The sequence below is a fragment of the Macrobrachium rosenbergii genome, chromosome 15 (genome assembly GCF_040412425.1).
Source record: "Macrobrachium rosenbergii isolate ZJJX-2024 chromosome 15, ASM4041242v1, whole genome shotgun sequence".
Lineage (NCBI taxonomy): Eukaryota > Metazoa > Arthropoda > Malacostraca > Decapoda > Palaemonidae > Macrobrachium > Macrobrachium rosenbergii.
Genome location: NC_089755.1, coordinates 49,669,262 through 49,691,652, shown reverse-complemented (window position 1 = coordinate 49,691,652; position 22,391 = coordinate 49,669,262). Strand labels below are relative to the sequence as shown.

The 22,391-nt window shown below is 35.6% G+C and overlaps 1 protein-coding gene across 14 annotated transcripts in view; it reads right to left on the bottom strand.

Moving 5' to 3' along the window:
* The window catches only part of LOC136846665 (uncharacterized), a 165,435-nt gene that overhangs the window by 8,714 nt on the left and 134,330 nt on the right, over positions 1 to 22,391 (bottom strand). For 5 of the 14 annotated variants that reach the window (XM_067117667.1, XM_067117663.1, XM_067117664.1 and 2 more), the window contains exons 4-12: positions 18,164 to 18,457; positions 17,647 to 17,802; positions 15,539 to 16,050; positions 13,052 to 13,199; positions 10,355 to 10,555; positions 9,817 to 10,020; positions 8,786 to 9,032; positions 7,882 to 7,991; positions 2,884 to 3,051 (exon numbers count right to left, since the gene is read on the bottom strand). In XM_067117667.1, coding sequence (XP_066973768.1) covers positions 2,884 to 3,051; positions 7,882 to 7,991; positions 8,786 to 9,032; positions 9,817 to 10,020; positions 10,355 to 10,555; positions 13,052 to 13,199; positions 15,539 to 16,050; positions 17,647 to 17,802; positions 18,164 to 18,457 — 2,040 coding nt within the window. The remainder of the gene's footprint in view (positions 1 to 2,883; positions 3,052 to 7,881; positions 7,992 to 8,785; positions 9,033 to 9,816; positions 10,021 to 10,354; positions 10,556 to 13,051; positions 13,200 to 15,538; positions 16,051 to 17,646; positions 17,803 to 18,163; positions 18,458 to 22,391) is intronic. The other 9 variants (XM_067117676.1, XM_067117674.1, XM_067117675.1 and 6 more) reach the window with 4 other exon arrangements.

Here is a 22,391-nt window from a genome sequence, read left to right as displayed (position 1 = left end):
CCTTAAATATCCATTACCAACCTGTAATGCTCATAAATCAAGGAAGTTATTTGTTCTGAACATGAACTGGTGAAGTAAAAGTAAGTATAGCTTAGTTTTACCAGACCACTGAGCTGATTAACAGCTCTCCTAGGGCTGGCCCGAAGGATTAGACTTATTTTACGTGGCTAAGAACCAATTGGTTACTTAGCAACGGGACCTACAGCTTATTGTGGAATCCGAACCACATTATAGCGAGAAATGAATTTCTATCACCAGAAATAAATTCCTCTAACTCTTCATCAGCCGGTGGCGAGAATCGAACTCCGGCCCATCGAATGACGGTCTGAAGCTCAACCAACTCGGCCAACAAAGGGCTTAACCCGTACCATATCTTCAACTTTAACATTAACTACATTTTACCTCACTAATAACAAAGTCATTTAAGTTGGAGAAATCTTTCATTGTGAGCTTTAGGACTGCAGGAATGCTGCAATGAACTTCACTATCATCTAGTGTGCCTGTGGGGTTAATATTCAAGATAAATGCCTAACAACATGAAAACAGTGGTACAAGACAACAATACCACATGTTTGGCCTGTTAGGTTCTCAATTTCTCAATCTATGCCACTCTGAAGTTTCAAAAATCCTATTTTGTGGGAAAAAAAAAAAAAAAAAAAAAAAAAAAAAAAAAAAAACTTTGGAGTTCCAAAAATCAAATAAATCTGTGCCCAGAAAAAACAACTATCACTACTAACTTTTTAATTTCAGAGAGCGAAAGTGTGCACGGCTATCAAAATATTAGGGTACATGAAATTGTCGAAACTGGTCAAATTATAAGTTATACACATGCAGGAACCTTTATTGCAATTACTAAGAATAACTGTTCATATTAATTCAAAAGACACTAAAGCTATCAGAGATAAAAGACTGCACTAAAGAAATCCCTAAGGTTATTTTAGTATATTACCCACAATAGCAAGAAACATATAAAATCACTATTAATTAACATTAGGCCTACTACTGAACAGGGACCTATTTTTTTTTGTGGGTGCATGTGAACAAACCTTTTTATATATATATACTATCGTATTTACCGTATATATACAGTGAACCCCCGTATTCGTGGGGGGATGCGTCCCACACCCCCCCCAGGAATAGGTCAAATCCGCAAATGCTTAAAACCCCTCTAACAACACTTAGAACCGCCCATTTTGATAGCTTAAACCAAGAAAAACCCTGTAAAAATGCTTATACCCGAGTATTTTAATAGTTTTATCACAAAAAGTGCATTTATTCATGAAAATTATATGGAAATACAGTAATTAGTGAATATTTCTCAGTGAAAAATACCGCGAATGATGGCTAGATATGTTCCACAGAGAAACCCGCGAATGCGAGTCCGCGAACCATGAGAACGCAAATACGGGTGGTTTACTGTATATATATACTGTATACAGTATACTATCTTATTTGAGTAAAATCTTATTTTACTTAATATTTACTTATAGGCCTGCTATATTTACTATTACAGTCGACTCCCAGTATTCGCAGGGGATGCATACCACTAACCCCTGCAAATTGCTCAAATCTGCAAATACTTAAAACCCCTCTAAAAGAAACTTATAGCTGCCTATTTTGATACTTCAAAGACACCAAAAACCCTCTAAAAATGCTTATACCTGAATACTTTAATAGTTTTATCACAAAACGAGCACTTAGCCACGAAAATGATAAAATACAGTAATCTGTGAATATTTCTCTATGAAACATACTGCGAACAGGCGAATTTTCTAAAAATAATGTGTATATATGTTCCAATATTCCATAGAGAAATCTGCAAATAGGTGACTTTGCGAATTTGGAACCTCAAATAGGCAGGGGTCAACTGTACTATTTAATTAGTATTTTTTTGTGATCTTGCATTTTATCCCACTAGGCAATCTGGATATCAACTTTCAACATTAAACTGCATACCATACATACACTATTCTTTCCATTTAGCTCTTCAGAGCCATTTAAATATTAAAGGCTTTGTCCTACTGCAATACTTGGACTACTGTTTTTATGAATTTATTTGTCCTGTGAACTGAACATTTTATTTGGCTAATAATTTTCTGGTCAAATCTACACATTAAACTGTAAAGGCCTACTTCTACTATGCTTGCTTTGCTGTATCCATTAAAAAGGGGAGTCCTCTAAACTAGTAACACTTCTTTCAGTCATGGATTTGTTTTGAGTTCTCTTCTAGACATGATCAGTTGCTTGTAGACATGTTCAGTTCTTTCTTAACTTGTTTTTCAAAAAACTAAAAATCTCTAAGTCTCTTTAACATCAAACTAAAAACCTCCAAAAGTCTTTCATACATAGCATTACTTATTCTTTTTGCATACAGCTTTCACTATGCATGGCACATAGTTCTGGCAAGTCTTCATAGACATCAATGAATTGTTACATTAAACCCTTTCAATTGGTTTTCAAAATTAGTTGCCACTGCAGCCATGTTGCATTTACGAAGGGTAATTTGACAAAACTCATATAACTGACAGTAGTGTACAGGATTTCAATCATTCCGAAAGCCCCTCACTCACACTGACATGTGAACAACATTGTTCAAAACATTTTTAAATCAGTCTATCACAGTTTTAGGGAATGACACTCATCAGTGCACTGTTTACAATCATTAAAACTGACAGTGCCAGAAATACTGTCAGTTACTGATGGTGTAAATCATCCTTAAAAGTCATGCATACTAACAACAAACTAATACAGTATAAACTTACCTGGAAAGACTTTTTCTACTCTGCGCCAACAAATTTTCATTACTATTAATTTCATAGGATGAAATTTTATATTTATTTATTTAAAACACCCTGCAGTGTACATAAATCTTGAAAAATATACCTGAATGGTGATGGATGATGAGGCTGCCAGTCCTGGAATGAGGCTGACGTTTGAGGCAGACGAGGACGGTAAGATGCGCGGCACTCGCCCCGTAGACTGTGAAGATACGGAAACACTGCTCACTGAGGCTGCCGCACTCGACATAGGAACCAGGTGGCCATTGACCAGCTGTGGGGTGCCAACAACACACACGATAATGTTTATCACTCACACAATGGGAAATACACAAATTACGTCTTCCCTACCATTGCTTTCTTATGCACTTATGGGCACTCAACTCGTAGAAAACTTGCTTAACAAGTTAATGCGATTTTCTTGGCTTTAGCTGCATGAAGTTATGCACGAAAAATGGTAAAATTCATACCTAAGATATTGCTTTCAACTAACAATAAGGCTAATTCGATCATCGAAAATACAGGACAAAACCACTGGTAACTCAACTCTTCTAAAATCTCCTACTACTTCTACTGATGCATGCATTAATAACACTATGCACAAAAACCTAACAGATTCAAAGTGAGATGAAAAAACCAAAGCTGAGTGTTTAATCTAATTAGCATATCCTATTGGGTTAAAACAAGCAAAATTATTAGGAAAATCTCACACTAATTTGGTGAAAATAAAATTCAAGGCATACCTAATGGGTTAAATTTAACTGCAATTTGAGTTTATTATTTGAAAAGAATCCAAGCAAAGCTAAAGTGTTAAATAAAATAAGCATAAACTTAAAAAGACAGAACCAAACACATATGATTCTCTATTAGTACACCTTTATAAGGAGGTCCTAATCAGACTATATATGTATGAAAACCTTAATAGTGACCTAATTAGCCTTTCTGTATAAACAAAAATGGTCTGGAAAATCACCTAATTCATGTAATCAAATTACTACACAACCTCAAAGGATGCATATCATGTTTAAATCGTAAATAACTTTAGAGCAAAACACCTAAGCTAACCTGCTAACATTACAATACTTTAAATAAAGAAATTTGCCTGCAAACTATGCAAAGAACCCCAATGTATCCACATACATAGGATACAATATCTACCGCCTAAGTAAATATCACCTTGGCCTTAACAATCTTCTATCACTTATCTTCATGATATGGAAGGGGAACAAAAATTTTTATAAGTGGAATAAAGAAGGGGCAGATTGTAAAGACGTTCTTGCTTTAGTAAAGGGGTAGACTACCTTGATAAAACTAACCTACCCAAAACCATAGCCAATTCACGAATATGACAATCTTGAAAAAGGAAGTGAAATACCTAAATAAAAACAACAACATACTCCAAACAAAATTTATGCAGGGTAGACTCCAAGATCTACAATAATTTAATATAAATTTTCTCTTTCATTCAATCTCCTTCAAAAAAAAAAACCCATGGTAAATATCAGCTTAGCCCACCTTCCCCATTCAATGAAGCAAAAGAACTGATGAAAATTTTTCATATCCTGATACGGAACTGGCATTCAATTATTTAACTACAGGAATATTTATAATTTCTACCTTATACTATTCCCTTGACGTAATTTATGCATAATCCCAGGCTCACTGGTTGGCACCAACAATCAAGAGCCGTGATGAGGATATCCATGTGATACAAAATATGGCATGCATGCATATATACCAAGCAATAAACTCTTATAATTATTTAAATTACAAAGGAGGTCCATGCAGGTTTAAGTCACATAGAATGATAGGCCTTCACCCATGCAAGTGTAAAAAAAAACACAACCTAATATGACAAACAAAACATAAATCACTAATACTTTAACACACTTCTTTTTTGTAAACCATTTGGCTAATTGTCAGCAGAATCTTTGAACTTATATGTTTACAGTTATCCAATTAAATTAAAATTTACCAATCTATAAAGTAAAAAAACTAAAACCAACAAAAATACTATTAGCCATAAGCAATGAAATGCTCAAAAGGGAAAATTCTTGGAAAAAAAATAGTAATGAAATCATCTATCAATATACAAATCATTCAGGTATTCACGTATAAGAGGTAAAAGAAAATAAAAAATGGACCCCAAGGGACTTGAAATAATGAAATGAGTTAAGGATATGATACAAAACACCTTGTTGCATATAATTTTATGAGCACAAGCAAAACTAATTTTTCAAATCAAACCTGTAACTTATAGTAATTTTTTTTTTTATTGTCTGCCATGAAATTTTCATAGACAAAAAATTCTCTGAAGGAGGAAGGAGATGGTCAGCACTGTGCCAAGAGAGAAATGAACCTGCACAGCAAGACCAAACAGATCTCATCTATCTATTCAGTTCATTTTGTGTAATTATCCTTTGAAGAATGGAATGCTAGTCCCACTCTAAGTAGGTAGGATTCAAGTTGTCAAAGATTTTAGGGAAGAATCGCAATGATACATATGATGATGGTTGTATTAAAAATAATCACCCTTACAAGGACTCGTACTAAATAGGTTTTAACATGGACCAAAAGCAAACCCCGCAAAAAGACTATAGTCGACCCCCAGTATGTGCAGGGGATGCATACCACTACTCCCCTCGGGAATAGCTAAAATCCACGAATACTTAAAACCCCTCTAAAAATGCTTATAACTGCCTATTTTAATAGTTCAAAACACCAAAAAACTTTCTAAAAATGCTTTTACTTGAATATTTTATTAGTTTTATCACAAAAAGTGCATTTAGTCATGAAAATATGAAAATACAGTAATTTGTGAATATTTCTCTATGAAAAATACAGCAAATCGGCAAAGTTTCCATGATTAATGTTTATATATGTTCCATAGAGAAATCTGCAAATAGGCAAGTCTGTGAATCTGGAACCTCGAATAGGCAGGCGTCGACTGCACAACAATAAGAATGTCGGAATTAGAGACTGAGAAGAGAGTTTCTGGTCCTAAAGGTAGCAGTCTGACCTCCAATGTTACCTCTCTTAAACATAAAGAGGCATATGTTTTTTGACAATACTGTACTGCTAACAGTGGATTCTGGCAAGAGGTAAGAACCCATTAATTTAAAAGGTCATGAGTTTCTCCTCTTCAAGAAGACTCCCTCTCCCATTAGTTTAATACAGTAATCCTCCTCTGAGGATGGAAGATCTCAAGGAAGAAACAATTCTTTTAGCAACTGGAGATATTCTTCAGCTCATAGATAGGTGCCCTTAATGACTACTCTTGCCATTTAACAAAAGGGATTTCAAAGACATCTCTTTCAAGTGCCAGCTTTCACCAGAGAAAGTGAATAAGCTGTGGGAGGAAATGACTGTTGTCATGCTCCTCACAAAGTGCCTCAACACCCAAAGATATGTGAAAGGTGTGATAAAAGCACTCTGTGATATGAGAAAATTGACTTGGGCTTAAATTCAGAGTAGGGAATAACTGACAAAGTTTTAAAGGCTTAGGGTGGCCTCTATTAGATCCCTGCCTGCTCCTCCTATCCCTCACACCCAACAAAATTCAAGACTTGCCTAGGAGAATGATAGGCTAAAAATTATGCCATTCCTAGCTAAAGACACGACAGACTCAATCCAGCATCTCAATACAGGTAGCCTTATCCAATTCAGCCTTAAGATCTTATGCAATCACAAGTATCCAACAAAATGACTTTATCAAAGTTCAAGCCAAACCAAGTCTCCTTGGTCAGCATAAGAGGAATCTTACTTAGTGTAAGATGTCAAATTCAGTGCATGGGGAGACAATGTTACTACCTGGATCAGAGGAAAGCTGCAAACCTGGGGTCATAGGAGCCTCTCTGCCCTCATTTGAAGGAGATTTTGTCAGCTAGGTTCCTCTGGCAACCAGAAGAGATGGAAAACTATGGCCTACTGAGGTGAGAATTATAAGACAGGATGGTGAGGACAAGTGATTTGTGGAATAGAAAGCAGATAAAAACCATGAAACACAGAATTTCCCAAAAGCCCTGTAACCCAAAAGATCCTGGTGTTTGTAATGGATTCTAGTAATAAGCAATTATTCACAATAATAATTATGACACTATTTAACAGCAAAATAGTACAAAAGCAAACTAATGTGTACAATTAAAATGCAGAGCTCAACATGTACACCAGAAACTGCATAACAAAAAGATCTACAAAAATACAAACAAAAACTACACTGAAGCAATATAAAAGAAAATCTTGAAGATTAAAATATAATAACTTTTAAGTGGATATGTAATAAGTTATTGTCTTACTTAACAAACACCAACCTAAGTAACATGGTTTGCAACACCCAAAGCTAAAACCAAACAGGTACTGACTGATGACAAAAGCTATCCCAAAACATTAACAAAGTTTATTCTATCCTGGAACCACAATGAACATCACAAACACTACACTTCCTCAGCAGAATTTCAAATCCTAAAAGAGGAGCAAGATTTTGTACAAATACCATAAAATGAAAATGTGAGTTTAGGAAGAGCAAAAAATTAATATCAAGGCAATCTTAGCCAATCTATGAGTAGTCCTCCTGTCAGAGAAGTTTTTGTCATGGAACCTTTTGTGGCATATGTACTATAATCTACATGTTTGGGCTTCAACAACAAACAACAAAAACTTCACGAGTAAAGGTGAACTTCTGCATTCTCTACAAAAAAATTAAATATTCTACAAAAAAAAAAAAAAGTAATTTAAAATGCCAAAAATCACCAAAATAACTGGAAATAAAAATTAACATCCTTTTATTTATGCATTAACAAAGTATGTAAAAAAATGGACAAAATCAGTTATGGGCAATGAAAATGGAATATTTTCCAGCCGTGCAGTTCAGAATTTTTCTGAAGTAATTTTGGTACCTGATTATAAGTGATTCTTCTTTCAAATTCTCTTTTGAGCACGAAGTCATATACACATCCAGTGCAAAAATAGATTCAAACTTAATATTAAGATTTCTACCAAAAGAATTCACTGAAAAGATAACTAATCAAATTTCACAAAGACAATTGTGGATGCGTTATATCCTAAATACAACTCAACGAAAAAAAATCTACAGTACAGTACTCACGTGGAACATCTGGTTTCCTAAAGTGAATTGTTGAGCATTTCCCCCTACTTGCTGAACGAGGTTACCAGTAGTTACACCTCTTGTAGAATACAACAGCGAGGCAGGGGATGCTGAAGGATGTAGTTAAGCAACAAGTTATTTTAGCATTCTACAGTCAACATATTATCTATTAAAAAACACTATCACCAATGCTTTCAATTCTATAAGGACAAGATTCAACCATTTAAAAACCTTTTTAAACAAAACCTTTCAAGCTATGTTATAATCACTTAAGTCATGTACTTGCTTACTCATGGGAGTACCCAACAAGAAACCTTTCTTTCTTATGTGCCTACCAAAAATATGATTTTTAGATGAATATCTCTTGAAACATCTACATCTGATATTTTTATAAACTACTGTGAAAATTACTGATATCTGTAACATAAATACTATAAAGCACTAAAAAGAGAAGATTACATACTTAAAATTATTAATTCAAAAACACAAAATGAAGGGCATCAAGCATTCTAATACTCTTTCTAATAATTATTAAAAGTGAATCTCCAAAATTACTACCACCAGAGCATTTGTTTCTCCAATTAAAAAAAAAAAGTACTTCAGAAAAGGATCTTTCTTTAACAAGAATTATGTACTAAACATTAATTTATCACCAAATCTGGCAGGCTACAATATCCTATGAATTCCAACACTAACTCTATAAAATGAACTACATGAAATGCTTACTGATATTCAGTAAGTGAATAATTAATATATGCACTAGACAGCCCATTTCAATGAATCAACAAAAAAATTCATAGATCATAGCAGTGGTAAGCTAAGATATACATATATATTGGAGAGAACTCCACTCCACTCAAAAAACAAAGAAAACCAAACAAAACTAAGAAAAGTCTACCCTCACCAATCTTCACCATACCTCCTCGACCTTGATTAATTATTTGACCAGTAGTTTTGTATGAACCAACAGGCCGCCCTCTTCCTCGACCCGCTGCTAAAGCCGCTGTATTCGCCGAGGCAGTTGTCAGTAGGTTAGCAGCTACTGCTGACTGTAGGTTTATATTCATGCCAGCTAGGCCCTTTGGTAAAAGATTTGGCATTTTGACAGGTTCGAAAGCCTTCCCTAAGGTGTTCGGACGGCCACGGTGAACCTATGGAAAAGAAATAAAGTAATAAGAGACCAGGAAAAAATAATCTGAAATTTCCTCCTCATTCTTAAATAAATAAAAAAGCAATGTAAAAATACAATTTTGTAGTAATCACAACTCCAAAAATAAAATACAATTTTCTACAAGAAATTACCCTATAGCAAAAGCTGCAAAAGTCCCTGAATGACAATAAAGAACCTTTTGCAAGTGCTTTTCACCGTTTTATTCTTTCCCTAGGATCCTATTTTGTAAATAAAGTTTGAAAATTCTAAAAAACATAGTGGAACACTACAAAACCTTTTAAAAAAACATAGCACAACATTTAAAGTTCTTATTGGTTTGAACAAACCAATTATGAGGAGAGCTATTTTTCCAATGCATTTTAAAATGCCTAGTCATGAATTTTGTACTTTTATTTTTTTATTTTTTTTTACTAATAATGCTATTCCTCATGAACTCTTCTCCAGCAAATCCTTAATATTATTTTTGCAAGACCATATGGTCAACAGACTTACTGGTCCAAATTAGTTAACTAGAGTATAACTTTCAATTAAGTATAAATTTCTCAAGTCACATCTCTCCTTAGCAAGCTGTACAACTCACGTGATATGACCCCAACCTTCACATTATTTGTTTAATCCAATTTTATATTCTGTGGGCAGGAATCTTCCAATAACAGGCTTAACTCTATATTGATATAAAATACAAATAAATGCTACTCGAACATACCTTTGGAATCTTGGCTGGAGTATCTAATTCAGTATTTATATATGGTACTCTAACATACCTTTGGAATCTTAGCTGGGGGTTCCCAGTCAGCTAATTCACAATTCTTCTCTGGTTTGTACTTCTTAGCACAGGAGAAGGAATGTCTAGTCATTTTACTTTTATTATTGTCCTCATATGGACACAATGAGCACTGGAAAAACGCAGGGGCACGTTCAAGGCGTCCGCGAATGTTGTGTTCCGCTTCCATATGGAAAAGGATTACCTGTGGGCAAGGGAACATTCACTCGATACGGGTGTCAAAACAGTAGAACTGGAAAATTTTTCATCTCAGCAATAGAAAAATGGGATTATGCTGTGTTAATCATTCTAATGAAAGGTACAAACAAAAAAATTCATATTAAGATACTAAAACTTACAGTAAGTTATGAGGCTATACACTAAGGAAACAAAACCTAATGTTTTCCTTAACAGTCACATCTCTTTTTATTCAATCACTATTCAGTAGTTCAATTTGAGCTAGGTCCCTTAAATCAAATCTCTTGACTTTTAATCAGTCCGAAAAATATTCACCATATAAAATAATTTACAATCCTTACCTGAGGTCCACGAGTTTCGAAATCACAAAAATTGCACTTATAGGTATAATTGACCATATGTGGTGATTCTAGATGGCGATCCATTACCATCTCGCTCTCCGTTTTAAAGTTACAGAATTTACAGGTCTTAAGAGGTACACGCAAGTGGCAGTTCTTCTGCCTAGTCATTTCTAGCTGTTTTTCTAAAACCTTAACTGATACCTGAAAAAAAAAAAATTATTTCAGTAATTTTCACTTTTTTCTTCAAAAAATGGTAAAAATAATTTGAATGAAAATTTTCATAAACATAAAAACCTGGGTACATCAAAGCTTTTCCATTAATTAGCTATAAAGAAAAAGGTTACAATAATATTAAAATCAGGCTATCCTATATGACTGTTAGTACAATGGTCAGCCAGACTAAATAATACAAAAATGCAACTGCTTCACCTGAGGATATGAGTAATGCTTCCTGCAGTTGAAAATGAAAACCTACGCAAATCAAATTCTATAAAACTAAGCCTTCGCCAAAGCAAAAGTAATGAAATCAATCATGTTTCCATGCTATGCCACTTTTCTTTACTGATTTAATTGATTTATGATATGTAGGTTTTAAAACTAAGCACTGGGGCAATTTCAGCCCAGGACCAAAGGCAAAACACCCATCAGTAATGCCTACAGTGCATCGCTCCTTTTTCCCCTTCCAGGGTATAAACGCTGAAATTTCCTATCTTCCTTTTGACAAAACTGTCAACTTAGAAACGTGTGTGACTTACTCCAGTTACTCCATAAATGGGTTCTGTCACTACCACGAATGTAGAATGACTGTGGTTTTGACAGGTACTGGAAATACATGCCCTGTGTCAAGGGGAGTCATTGTTAGTCTCCCTGCTTTGTGGCTCAGAAGATGAGGAATGCCTTGGATTCAAATTAAGTTTTACAACAAGAAAAAAGATAAACCTTACCAGACATGGTCACAATTGGGGGACGAGTTGGCAATAGTATATGGCAGCTGCTCAGCATCATAAGAACAGCTGCAGAATCAACGTAGTCATAACCAAGTCCACAACTGGGGAATGGTTAACTGTATCCAATGATCAAGGAGTTCAAATAGGCCAACCATGGTGCTGGATATAACTCCCAAAGTGCAGAGCCAATCATAGACCATAACTGAGACTGCACTGCTTACAAAGCATTCTGTTGGGGAGAGTAAACATGAGGGTAGTCCCAAAGCAGCAGCATTTCCAACAGCACTGATGACAGTGTGAGCAAGAACCAAGACAGGAGGAGGGGAGCTAGCAGCTGCTGCAGCTGAAGTAGGCATGTTACAACCCAGAGTTAACAGCCAAGCAGAACAATCCTTAGAGGAAGCAAGATCATGAGTGATATTTGTCTGGGGCAGCTGCCATGAAAGGGCAAGACTCCAAGGAATGTGGGCAGCAACTCAAAAGGTGTACCATTTCTTTACTATAAGAAGCAGGACAATGCTAGTCAGTCTTGGGGCAAATAGATGCCGAACTTCGGACAATTCATTTCAAAATGTCCATTCATAAAGACCACTAGTAAAGTGTCTTAGGAGAAAAATCAGACTAAGGCATCAATAGGATTAATATCAAGTCTTTTACAAATGGCATTAATGACTTTTATTTTGACCAAAAAAACCATTGCTCACCTGACCAGTTGCAGAACATTTCAAGTTTGCAGTGGGGGGAAAATGCCTCACATTGGCAGGAGGCAAACCCAGGCAAATGCAACACTAAGGGGAAAATCAATAGCATAGCAAGTAACACTAGGCCAGAACAAAACATTGGCCTCATTGGCCTAAACCTCACAAAAATAATGATGAAATAGATACATAAAGCCCCAGGAGAAAAATGATGAAGAAAACACTAAACATTGAAGCTATACATTACTGAGCACAGAATAAACTATTCTATAATAAACGTAATCAATTAGAGTTGGCACATTGACTAGTGAGATGCAATAACATCCCAACACCCCTCCCCCTCCAAAAAAAGAAAACCAGCTTCTAACTACTTTATCATCAGTACACTAATGAAAGTGTACCAGTTAAAAAAAAAACTGAATTGAACAAGATAATGAAAAGTAAGAGAAAATTAATTAAAGGTGCCCACTATAATCCTGAACAGGGAGTGTTGTAAATAGTATGAAACTTTCTTAATTTAGTACTACAGATTTACTAAGAAAATTCAACAGAGCTGGTGTAACACAATACTGAATAAAATGTAAGTATAAGATACTATCTTGAGTTAAAATGATGGCACTGCTGCTGACAAAAGGTATTCCTATGAAACAGATATTGCTGACTATAGTGTCCCACAAAATAGGGAGGCTAGTACATAGGTAGTACCAGTAAGCAGGACAGCACATGCCAAGTGGACGATTTTTGGTTATGACTGTTAGGAATCTTGTAAGACTGGGATTTTTACATTCATAGAAACAAGGTAATTACATATATGATTAATGGGGTTGTGTTCAAGCAAACATGTACTAAGAAATAAATTTTGCATATATGAACAAACCTAAGCTAGACTTGAGAAAAAATTACAAGGGAAAACAGATGGTCTGATAAATGAATAAAATTAACAGAAGGTATATTTAAAAAGAACCAATGCTCCCTAAAACAACTACTTCACACAATCAAGTGAAGAGAGGGTGAAGTATGAGATGACAAAGCAAAAACACTAAAGTACTTACAATTCCCTCTTTGGACGGAACAGTTTTCATTTTCTCCAACTTCTTCTTCTGCATACGCAAAAGATCTGACTGAAGAAATTCTTGAGCTTGGTTAAGTCCAAGATCCAAGATGAACTTTCCTAGTGTGCTACGATAATATGGTTCCCATCTGGAAAATTGCAAAATAACAGTATTTACATAAAAAATAATTCATTTCATTATCATATATATTTAATAGCATGTGGAATACTTCCAGACTTTATGAACAGAGGGAGTAGCACTGGCAAGTGGTCTGTGTCAGCTCGGATAATGATGAAACCTCACATTGATTTCCCTAATCCGCTCCTTTAAAAAGCAGTTGGGTCAATAAAGTCAGCTGTCCATAGGTTTTCAGAGTCAAAACGGCAACCCACTTATAAATTCTGTTAGCAAGGGAAGAGGCCAATCCATCTTCAGGATAGATACTCATCCCAGAGAGATCATCTGTGGCATCCTCAAGGAGTGTTCTTGACACAACCAATAACTAATCGTACTAGCTGAGAACCCTTTCCTGGAGTCATCCTCCACTTGAGTAAAAATCACTGTTCTAGGCTTGGCTGAGGAAACATCCCTAGCTAAGGCTTCTACACCCACGGAACTGAATGTGTATGTGTGTGGAACAATCTTCCCAGTTATAATAACACCTAGAGCCTTCATCTAAACTCTTTAGGTGCATATAACACTTTCTATCAATAGCTAGTTGCCAGTGGGACTGGGACCAGTCCTTACAAACTTCACAAAGCATATCTGGACTACAAACTTGACTTATACAGGGACTTAAATAAATAACGTTCCATCTCTAAGCTTAGTAACTGCATTGCTACAAATGTACAAATGATCAATTCAAGAGAGCTCAAGTCAATACCTAAACCTTAAAACCAAATAATATATCAATTTTGACACAAAATAACTTGAACTAAGCAGGTAAGAAAGCTACTGCTTACAACAATCATAAATCCGCTAAGTAACAATTGCAGTAACAACCAGAGAACGTGAATATAATTAACAATGAAATAGTCCAAATATGGAAATTCATAAATGCAATATGCTTTGCAAAAACAAATAACAGTGTGCATTACTGACCTGAGCAAAACATAAAAAAAAAAAGTGTACTAAGCATAGCAAAGATCAGTGAACTTCTCTAAACAAAACAGAAGTGAGCTGTTAAACTATCCTTGACAACATTAATTTAAATACCATGCCAAATTGGTATGTGAGGATTTATTCGTATCTAATTTTTATTACAGGAACAAAATGGTTGTTCAGAATCAAAAGGGGCCTTGCAATGAGCAGAAGCAATAACAGAATGACACCCACTGGGAAGTTCCAATAAGTAGCACTTAATGCACTTGCTAAATGGGGAGCAAAGTTAACAGGTCTATCCAGAATGACAGACACATCTGATATGACCATTTTCTGCAGAAGAACTATGGAACCCATATGTGCAAACAGCAAGCAAGGATTATTTTTCCCGTGTTTCTGGAAAGGGAACTGACACACCTGAAGGCAATCATTACAAGGTTGTTTTTAGTGCCATAATAATTTGCACAACACTTCCAACTACCAAATAGTCTTGATAATATTAATTATTATTAGCACCTTTTAATTTCCTGCTTTCTATGTGTTCTACAACATGCGACAGCTAGAAAGGCATGTCATACTGATATATTAAATTTCCAAAGCTACTGGCTGATTAAATTATCTCAACAGACGCTATCAAATACTCTTGTAACTTATGGAAAATACCTCATTTTTCTATACCTCACTAATGACTTACTCATGTTCAAGGCTAGGAATAAAACTGAAAATCGTAGCAAGAAAAATTCCCACTGATACACAAAATGAATGCTAAATTTTTTGAGTAAATTAATCTCCAGATTAAACAGAGTATAAATAGAATTTAAAGCGTTAAGCAGTGTTCATTTAACCTTTTCAAAAATAGAACTTTTTTCCTTGCAAAACTTTCCCATCTTTCATAGTGTAAGCATGCTAAAATCATGAAATAACATATATGCTTCACTCTTCTTTCCTGAAAGACCCCAAGCAACAAATGCCATAGGATATTATACTTTAAAATCATCAATTTCTATTTATGACAAAATTCCCCTGTACCACTACATAATGTACACTTGTGTAAAAACCATACCACTAATGTGTTAATTCCAAATATGAGTGTATTGTAAACTAAAGCTATCTTTAATACTGACCACTGTGTACAAAAATTTCACCAAAAATGCTTGTTATAGCTACTCATTAAACTTAAAATTAGGTTACCTGCTGTTAAGATCTACTTCAACAGCACATTTGAATTACACATATTGAAGTTTAATTTACATATATCAAAAGAGTGACATCCCTCTTTCTCTGAAGTAAAAAACTTTTCCACACACATCAAAAACTTTCCCAAATCCAAACAAGATGCCAAACATCCTCCAGTAATGCTAAATGACTATCATCAATTCCACTTACTTTCCTAAATGGGTGAGATCTTCTTCTTTCTTCTCTTCAGTTTCCATTTCCACTACACTATCAGTATCACTCTTTTCTTTATCGTCTTTTGAGCTTTTGTCCTTGCTACTAGTAACACTAGAAGTTCTGTTTTCTTTATTTTCTTCTTTAATACTATTTTCTTTATTAGCATCCTTACTCGTCTCATCTACTGTTTTAGTATTGTTTTTACTATCACCTTTGGCCTCTGAAGACTCATCCTTCGTTTCTACAGAGTTCCCCTCTGCTTTCTCTTTGCTTTCATCCTTTTTCTCTGTGGCTTCATCCTTCTCATCTTTTACACTAGCATCCCCCTCTGAACTCTCTTTTCTCTTTGCCTCTTCCTCTGCTTTTTCCTTTGCTCTCCTTTCCTCCTCCTCTTTCCTCTTTTCTTCCTCCTCTTTCCTTTTCTTCTCTTCCTCTTCTTTCTTTTTCTCTTTCTCATACTCCTCTAATTCTTTATTTATTCTTCTCAGGAAGGCTTTAATAGGTTCCTGCAAATACAAAAATGGGTCAATACCTTTTAAACACAATTGCAAAGATGCACTGCTGAAAACACTGACAGTAATCACCCAGATTCTGTAAAATGGAAAATAAAAATGTTACATTAGCCACAAAAGAAGAGTAAATGGTAAAGACAAAAATCACGAAGTATCAAAATTTTCTCTTAAGTCATACATTTGTAAGAATAATATATAGAGCATATACTGTAGCTAGGAGAGTAATTCACCATCCTATTAACATGTTTTGTTTAATCAATTGCAGTACTTGTCACTCTATTAGTGGTTCCTATTTCACCTGTTCCACATTCAATTATCTTATGCCAATTGGGTAACAATATCAACAAACAATATTCTCAATACCCTGGGTTGTACCCTACTCTATATTCTATAGTTCAATAACTTAGGATTGTGTTCCTTTGACATAAACAAACCAACTTCTTTCAAAGGTAACTATTGTATATAACCTATAACTTTTACCTTGATCTACTGCAATACATATATTCTATTTCATTCATTGTTAAATCTTATTTTATACTGTATATTCAGTTCTACAACTTTTTCTTTGCTTTTTTTCACTTAAAGACAATTTATTCTATAGAAGCTTGCTAGGGCATTGAATGACCTTTCAACTTGCTCCAGGAGGATGAACAACAACTAATAATAGTAATGATGATAGAAGAATCAGACCCATTTAGTGAAATTTACAGTACGTGTATTTTCTTCTCGTTATATATACATTTTACAGATGAAAAATATTACACATTATCTGCAATAGCTCATGCTATCCATCTTCAGCACCCTAATCCGAATAAACCTTGAAGATAAAAGCCAGAACTATTGTACGCCAAGAGCAGTGTCTTGAAAACTGTTCATTCATAAAAATGTGTTTATAACAAGGAGAAAATAGAAACACAATTTTTACTTAAATGCGACTTTTCCTCTCATCATCAATCAGAATATGAATACCTGACAACTTTAAATCAATACTGTAACAATAATAATAACAAGGCATGGGTCTAGCACCCTCTTCCAACATGAATCACTGAAAAACAGAAGGTGGTTACATCAAAGAAATGAAAAAAAATGCATCTTGTGCTTCAAGCATGCACACTTGGGGGGGCTTTTGATCTTCAACAGTACAGTACTAGTTGGTGTGACTGAGATTTCACTGCATGGAGGTAAGACTAAATAAGATTAGAGAGATGTAAACATGAACAATATTTGACAAAATTCATAGGCTGTAAAATCAAACTACTAAATATTGAATGGAATCCCAAAACACTGACTGTTGATTTATCAATTAAAACTAAGTACTCAAGTTTTCTATTGAATAAACAATCTTTTTATTTTTTTTTTTTTTGCAAAATTACACTTTCATAACAAAAGAGAGAAGGTACATACAAACCCTAATGTTAATTGGAAAGAAATCAGCACCTTCAAGCACTATGCGATAATGATATGTGGGGATCTGCCAAGGCACAAAAGTCTTGAAATGGTCCATCTTAAGTCTTTCACACTAACAGCTATGCAAAACACAGGTGTACACACACAACACTGCAACAACGAAAAGGCATACTTCATCATTACCTTTGGTTTCCCTTCCATAACGTATGGCACGATGAATGAGGGCGCCTCAATCACATAAGCATCATCCTGTAAATGACCTAAACTGTTGTAATATTGCTGCAGCTGTGCCAGATGCTGAGAGTTCATAGGAACCTGACCACCCTGAGCCAACAGCACCTGTAAAAGGCCATCCAGGTAAACACCATTAGGCTTTTGGGCAGGGCAAAGTGTGCAAGGGATGGGCATGAACACCTTTCAGTGTTAGATACCGTACATGTACAACTTCTACGCAATTTACTCAAAGGTTCATAAACTGATTTAAAGTCAACTGTAACTTACCAATTATGCTACCACAACCAAGTCTTAATCCACCACTAAAACTGGTAATATTTACTTGTTCCATAAATACTAAATATTCTAAATTACTGTACTAGATTCCATAAATTTAAAAATACTAAACCACGACACCTAAGTACAAATGAACTTAATGGCACTATACTATACTTCCCCAAACCATAAACTGTACCATATCAATTACCTGCTGTAAAGCAGTGATGTAAGCAGACTGCAATCCCTGAGCAGGCACCCCACCAGTAATTGCCTGTATCGCTGTCTGAATATTGACGCTTGACACAGTATTGTGGCTAGTGTTGACGGATGCATTTATAGAGGTGGTTGCAGTGGCAACAGAGGCTGTAGACACAGCAGGAGGGGTAGAAACAACTGGTGCAGATGAAGATGATTGTGCTACTGCTGCTGCTAAATTTCCCTGATTCTTCAGTAACGTATTTGTGTCAATGATGATTACATTTGGGTCCTTTGATTTCACCACCTGGAAAACAAAATGTGAATTACCTAATTAGCTTATGAGTAAAAAAAATTGTTACTGTGATCTTTTCAAGTCTATTTCATGCATGGTGGTGAACTTTCCAAAAATCAAATTTTGAAAAATTTGGCTTGACAATGCCTAAGTTTAAGGATCTACCTATTTTTTAAGATTTATTTCCTGTGACTAGACCAAGACTCCTGCCTATTACTGGGGTCTTTATCAATTACTGTATGTCTAAAAAACCTATTACTACACCATCATTTACAAAGATGCAAAATTGCTAACTATAAAGTATTTTGAGCTGAAACCCAGTACAGGTAGTCCCCGGTTATTGGCGATCCGTTTTACGGGGCTTATCTAGCGACGAAAATCGGTGACATTCGGCACCAATATGCGCAGATTTCCACTTATTGGCGCCAATAATTGGGTATGGGCGCTGATACCTATCTAACAGGGGCTGATACATATCTAACAGAGTGCCGAAAATCGCCGATTTTCACTTATCATCATGCTCTCAGAACTGAATCCCCGCTGATAACCAGGGATTGCCTGTATTCTGACCTGAGTTTCATTGCATTACTACAGGAATTCATAATATTTCAATAACAACTGTCAAACTGTAATTCCTTGTGCTGTCACAATGACAATTTTGTCACCTTTAGTCCAGGGGTCTGAGCTCTGGTGGCAAAACTGCTTGCCAACAATATCTCAAGATGATTATGTACTTTTCTGCCAAATTCACATTCTCCTTGATACAGTATCTTTTCTTACTCCCAAAAAACAACTGCTCTTTATGAGTTAACCAATTTACTACATAATGTTGAAGTAACCATTAAAATTTTCTCATGACAAGGTTGACAAGGTGTGTTTGTGAAACACAAATGCCATTAATCCCAGCTACATTTAGATTGTTTACTGACCTTGCTGTTATCTGGGACTGATTAGGGAAGTATGCATGCTAAATATGAAGTTTGCCTCTTACAGTTCAAAACTTTTGGCCAAAGTTAAAGTTGAGTACATATTCTAAAGAATTTGGACACATCATTGCACAATGACATAGAACAAGAGTGAACAGATGAGTGGATCCCCCATCCGGCACATCTATATGAGATGGTATACCTATACCAGCTTGGACTCAGTTCTATCCAGCCATGTAGAGCTGCGATGTTAAAGTGAGTGTAACACAAATAGACATACATAAAACCTACTGCTGGTGCCCATGCTGGAAGGGGCCTAATTAAGAATGCAAGCTTGCTGAATACATTGAAAATAGTTTTATGAAATGCTGATCCCATAAGAAGAATACAATTGCACAAGGAAAAAAAACAAGTGTTCCAGAATTTGTTCCCTAAACTGAGTTTTTCATTGAAAAGTTTTATGACTTGAAATTTAATATTTTTCCTATTTTTGGTCCAATACTACACATTCTCAAACTTAACTATTAATTAGATATTAAAAAGGGTTTCTGTGTGGTTTCATTTGATTCAGTTCATACATGGTGTGGTCTAGTTTATTCTTAAAAAAAAAAAAAAAAAAAAAAAAAGTAAATTTTTGAAGTCAAAGAAATTCTTTACCTACTTTTATCATTTCAAGAATATGCAGTTTGAAGAGATTTTTTTGGTGGATATATTACACCATACCAGCAAAAGAACCCTGAAAGTCATATAAGGAAGAATGTACCACCAAGTGCAAAGATAATGTTATGAAATGCTAAGAATACACAAGCTTTCAAAAAACCATATTCACATATAAAAAGTAATCTTGATGAACACAACCCACACTTTCCCCCCTTAGATGAAAGTCACAAATTCTTGGAGGTCTAAAACAATAGTCTTAGCTCTATGATGTTTATTAGTAATTGTTCCTATTGAGACCAAGCACCTTTCACTTGAAGATCCATGGAAAGAACACCAATGTGTGAGGTACAACTTTTCCATTGGAACCCAGAGCCAATTAGGACTTGGCAGTCAGACAAGCAAGCCAATGAAACTACATGATGGACACAACCAGACAATGAATCCCATCCTCTAAGTGTTTTCAAGGAAGGGAGTCAGTTTGGCCTTATTCAAATTCACCTGCAGATGCAAGGAGCAATACAGACATGGAAAATGGATAGGTGAGAGACCTGCTCTTGCCTTGACAAAGCCACTATCGGTAGGTTATCAAGGTAATACTAGTGGAAATGGATCCTCACTCTGTGGGACCAAGCAGCAGCTGGTACCAGAGTTTTAGTAAATCTAAGGAGCTGTCAGCAAGCTGAAGCAGAGGACTCTGAACTGGTAAATTTTAACCTTCCACACAAAGAGTACATTATTTAAATCCAAAGGTCAAAAAGTAACCCTTCATCACCAATCTCTTCAGGGCCCTAAAGCCATCACCTGAAAGTCCAAGAAATCTGCTGAGCTGACTGAGGTCTGTAATTGGCCTCCATCCTACCAAAGTCTCTTAAGAGACTAGGATGGCTATGCAGAACCCTGGTGATCAATTCACTTTGTTTCCTTAACTGTAGAACTACCTCCTCATCTACAGCCCAATAATGTACTTCTACGTGCCATAAGCATAAATGTCAAATGTAACCACCCAAGGTGACAGCAGTAGGACTGTCTCTGGAAAGGGAAGGCAATGCACATCAAACAAGACACTGACAACAAAAGTTCTATTCTAACCTTCCTTCGAGAACTTCAATATTTCTTGTAATAAGCCCAATGAGGATATGCTGCCAGAGGGCAGATGAGAATCTCATGTGTGCCATTCTACTCTGCTTGGCTCCCCTGTGGGTCAAAAGTGCAAGTCAGGGCTCTTGGATTGGAAGGATCGCTGCTTCCAGTAGGGGTAATGTAAGCAACTGCACTGGAAGGACCACTGCTGACACTAAGGGGTGAAGGACCAACAGGTAGTAAGCTTAATGCTAAATCCCATGAGCAACCCAGTACAGAACAAGAACTAAGAAGTGAAGATTACACAATAAAACACAACTAAAACAAATAAATAACCATATTAGATAAATATAAAATATATACTGTACAGGCAGTCCCCGGTTATCGGCGGGGTTCTGTTCCTGAGGGTGTGATAACCGAAAATCGCCGATTTCGGCGCTTTTTCGGGGGATTATCAGCGCCAAAAAGCGCCGATTTTCGGTTATCGGCCTCTGTTAGGTGTATATCGGTGCCAATACCCAATTATCGGCGCCAATAAGCGGAAATCGGCGATTTTCGTCGCTAGACAAGCCCCATAAAACCAGATCGCTGTTAACCGTGCCCACCGTTAACCGGAGACTGCCTGTATATATATATATATATATATATATATATATATATATATATATATATATATATATATATATATATATATATAACAAATAAACTATGAAGAGAAACTCAAGTCAGCCTAGTTAACAAATAAAAAAAAATATTTGATACAAGCTTTCATTACTGGTGTCACTTCTGTACATGATTCAAAACATTATTCCATAATTTGGTCACAGCAGGAATAAGCACTTCCAGAAAACTGTGTGGTTGCCAAAGTCTGCGATGATCCAAATACAAAGAGAGATCAGATTTATGAAAAATTAATACCAAAATCATGGATAAACTTAGCAAATTAAAGTTCTTGATAAAAAATTTAACATATAGCTATGTCAACTGGTGAACACCAAACATGGGAACCATATTCAAAACATGGATGAATAAAAGGCTAAAAACATTTCCTACGGACAGACAGGTCTCCAAAAATCTTGCAATACCTAAGCTTTGTACACTGACTTTTGTGCAACTAAAGAAGAGCTAGATTGGATATGTTTCTCAAAAAATGACTTGAAATTAGGAACACCTGGAATTTTAGGTGCTGTATGTAGTTAAGGGAACACTCAATAAAAAGATCTGGGTGGGATGATTCAATGTCCTAGACCTACTAACAATCATTCATTGAGTTTCTTGAG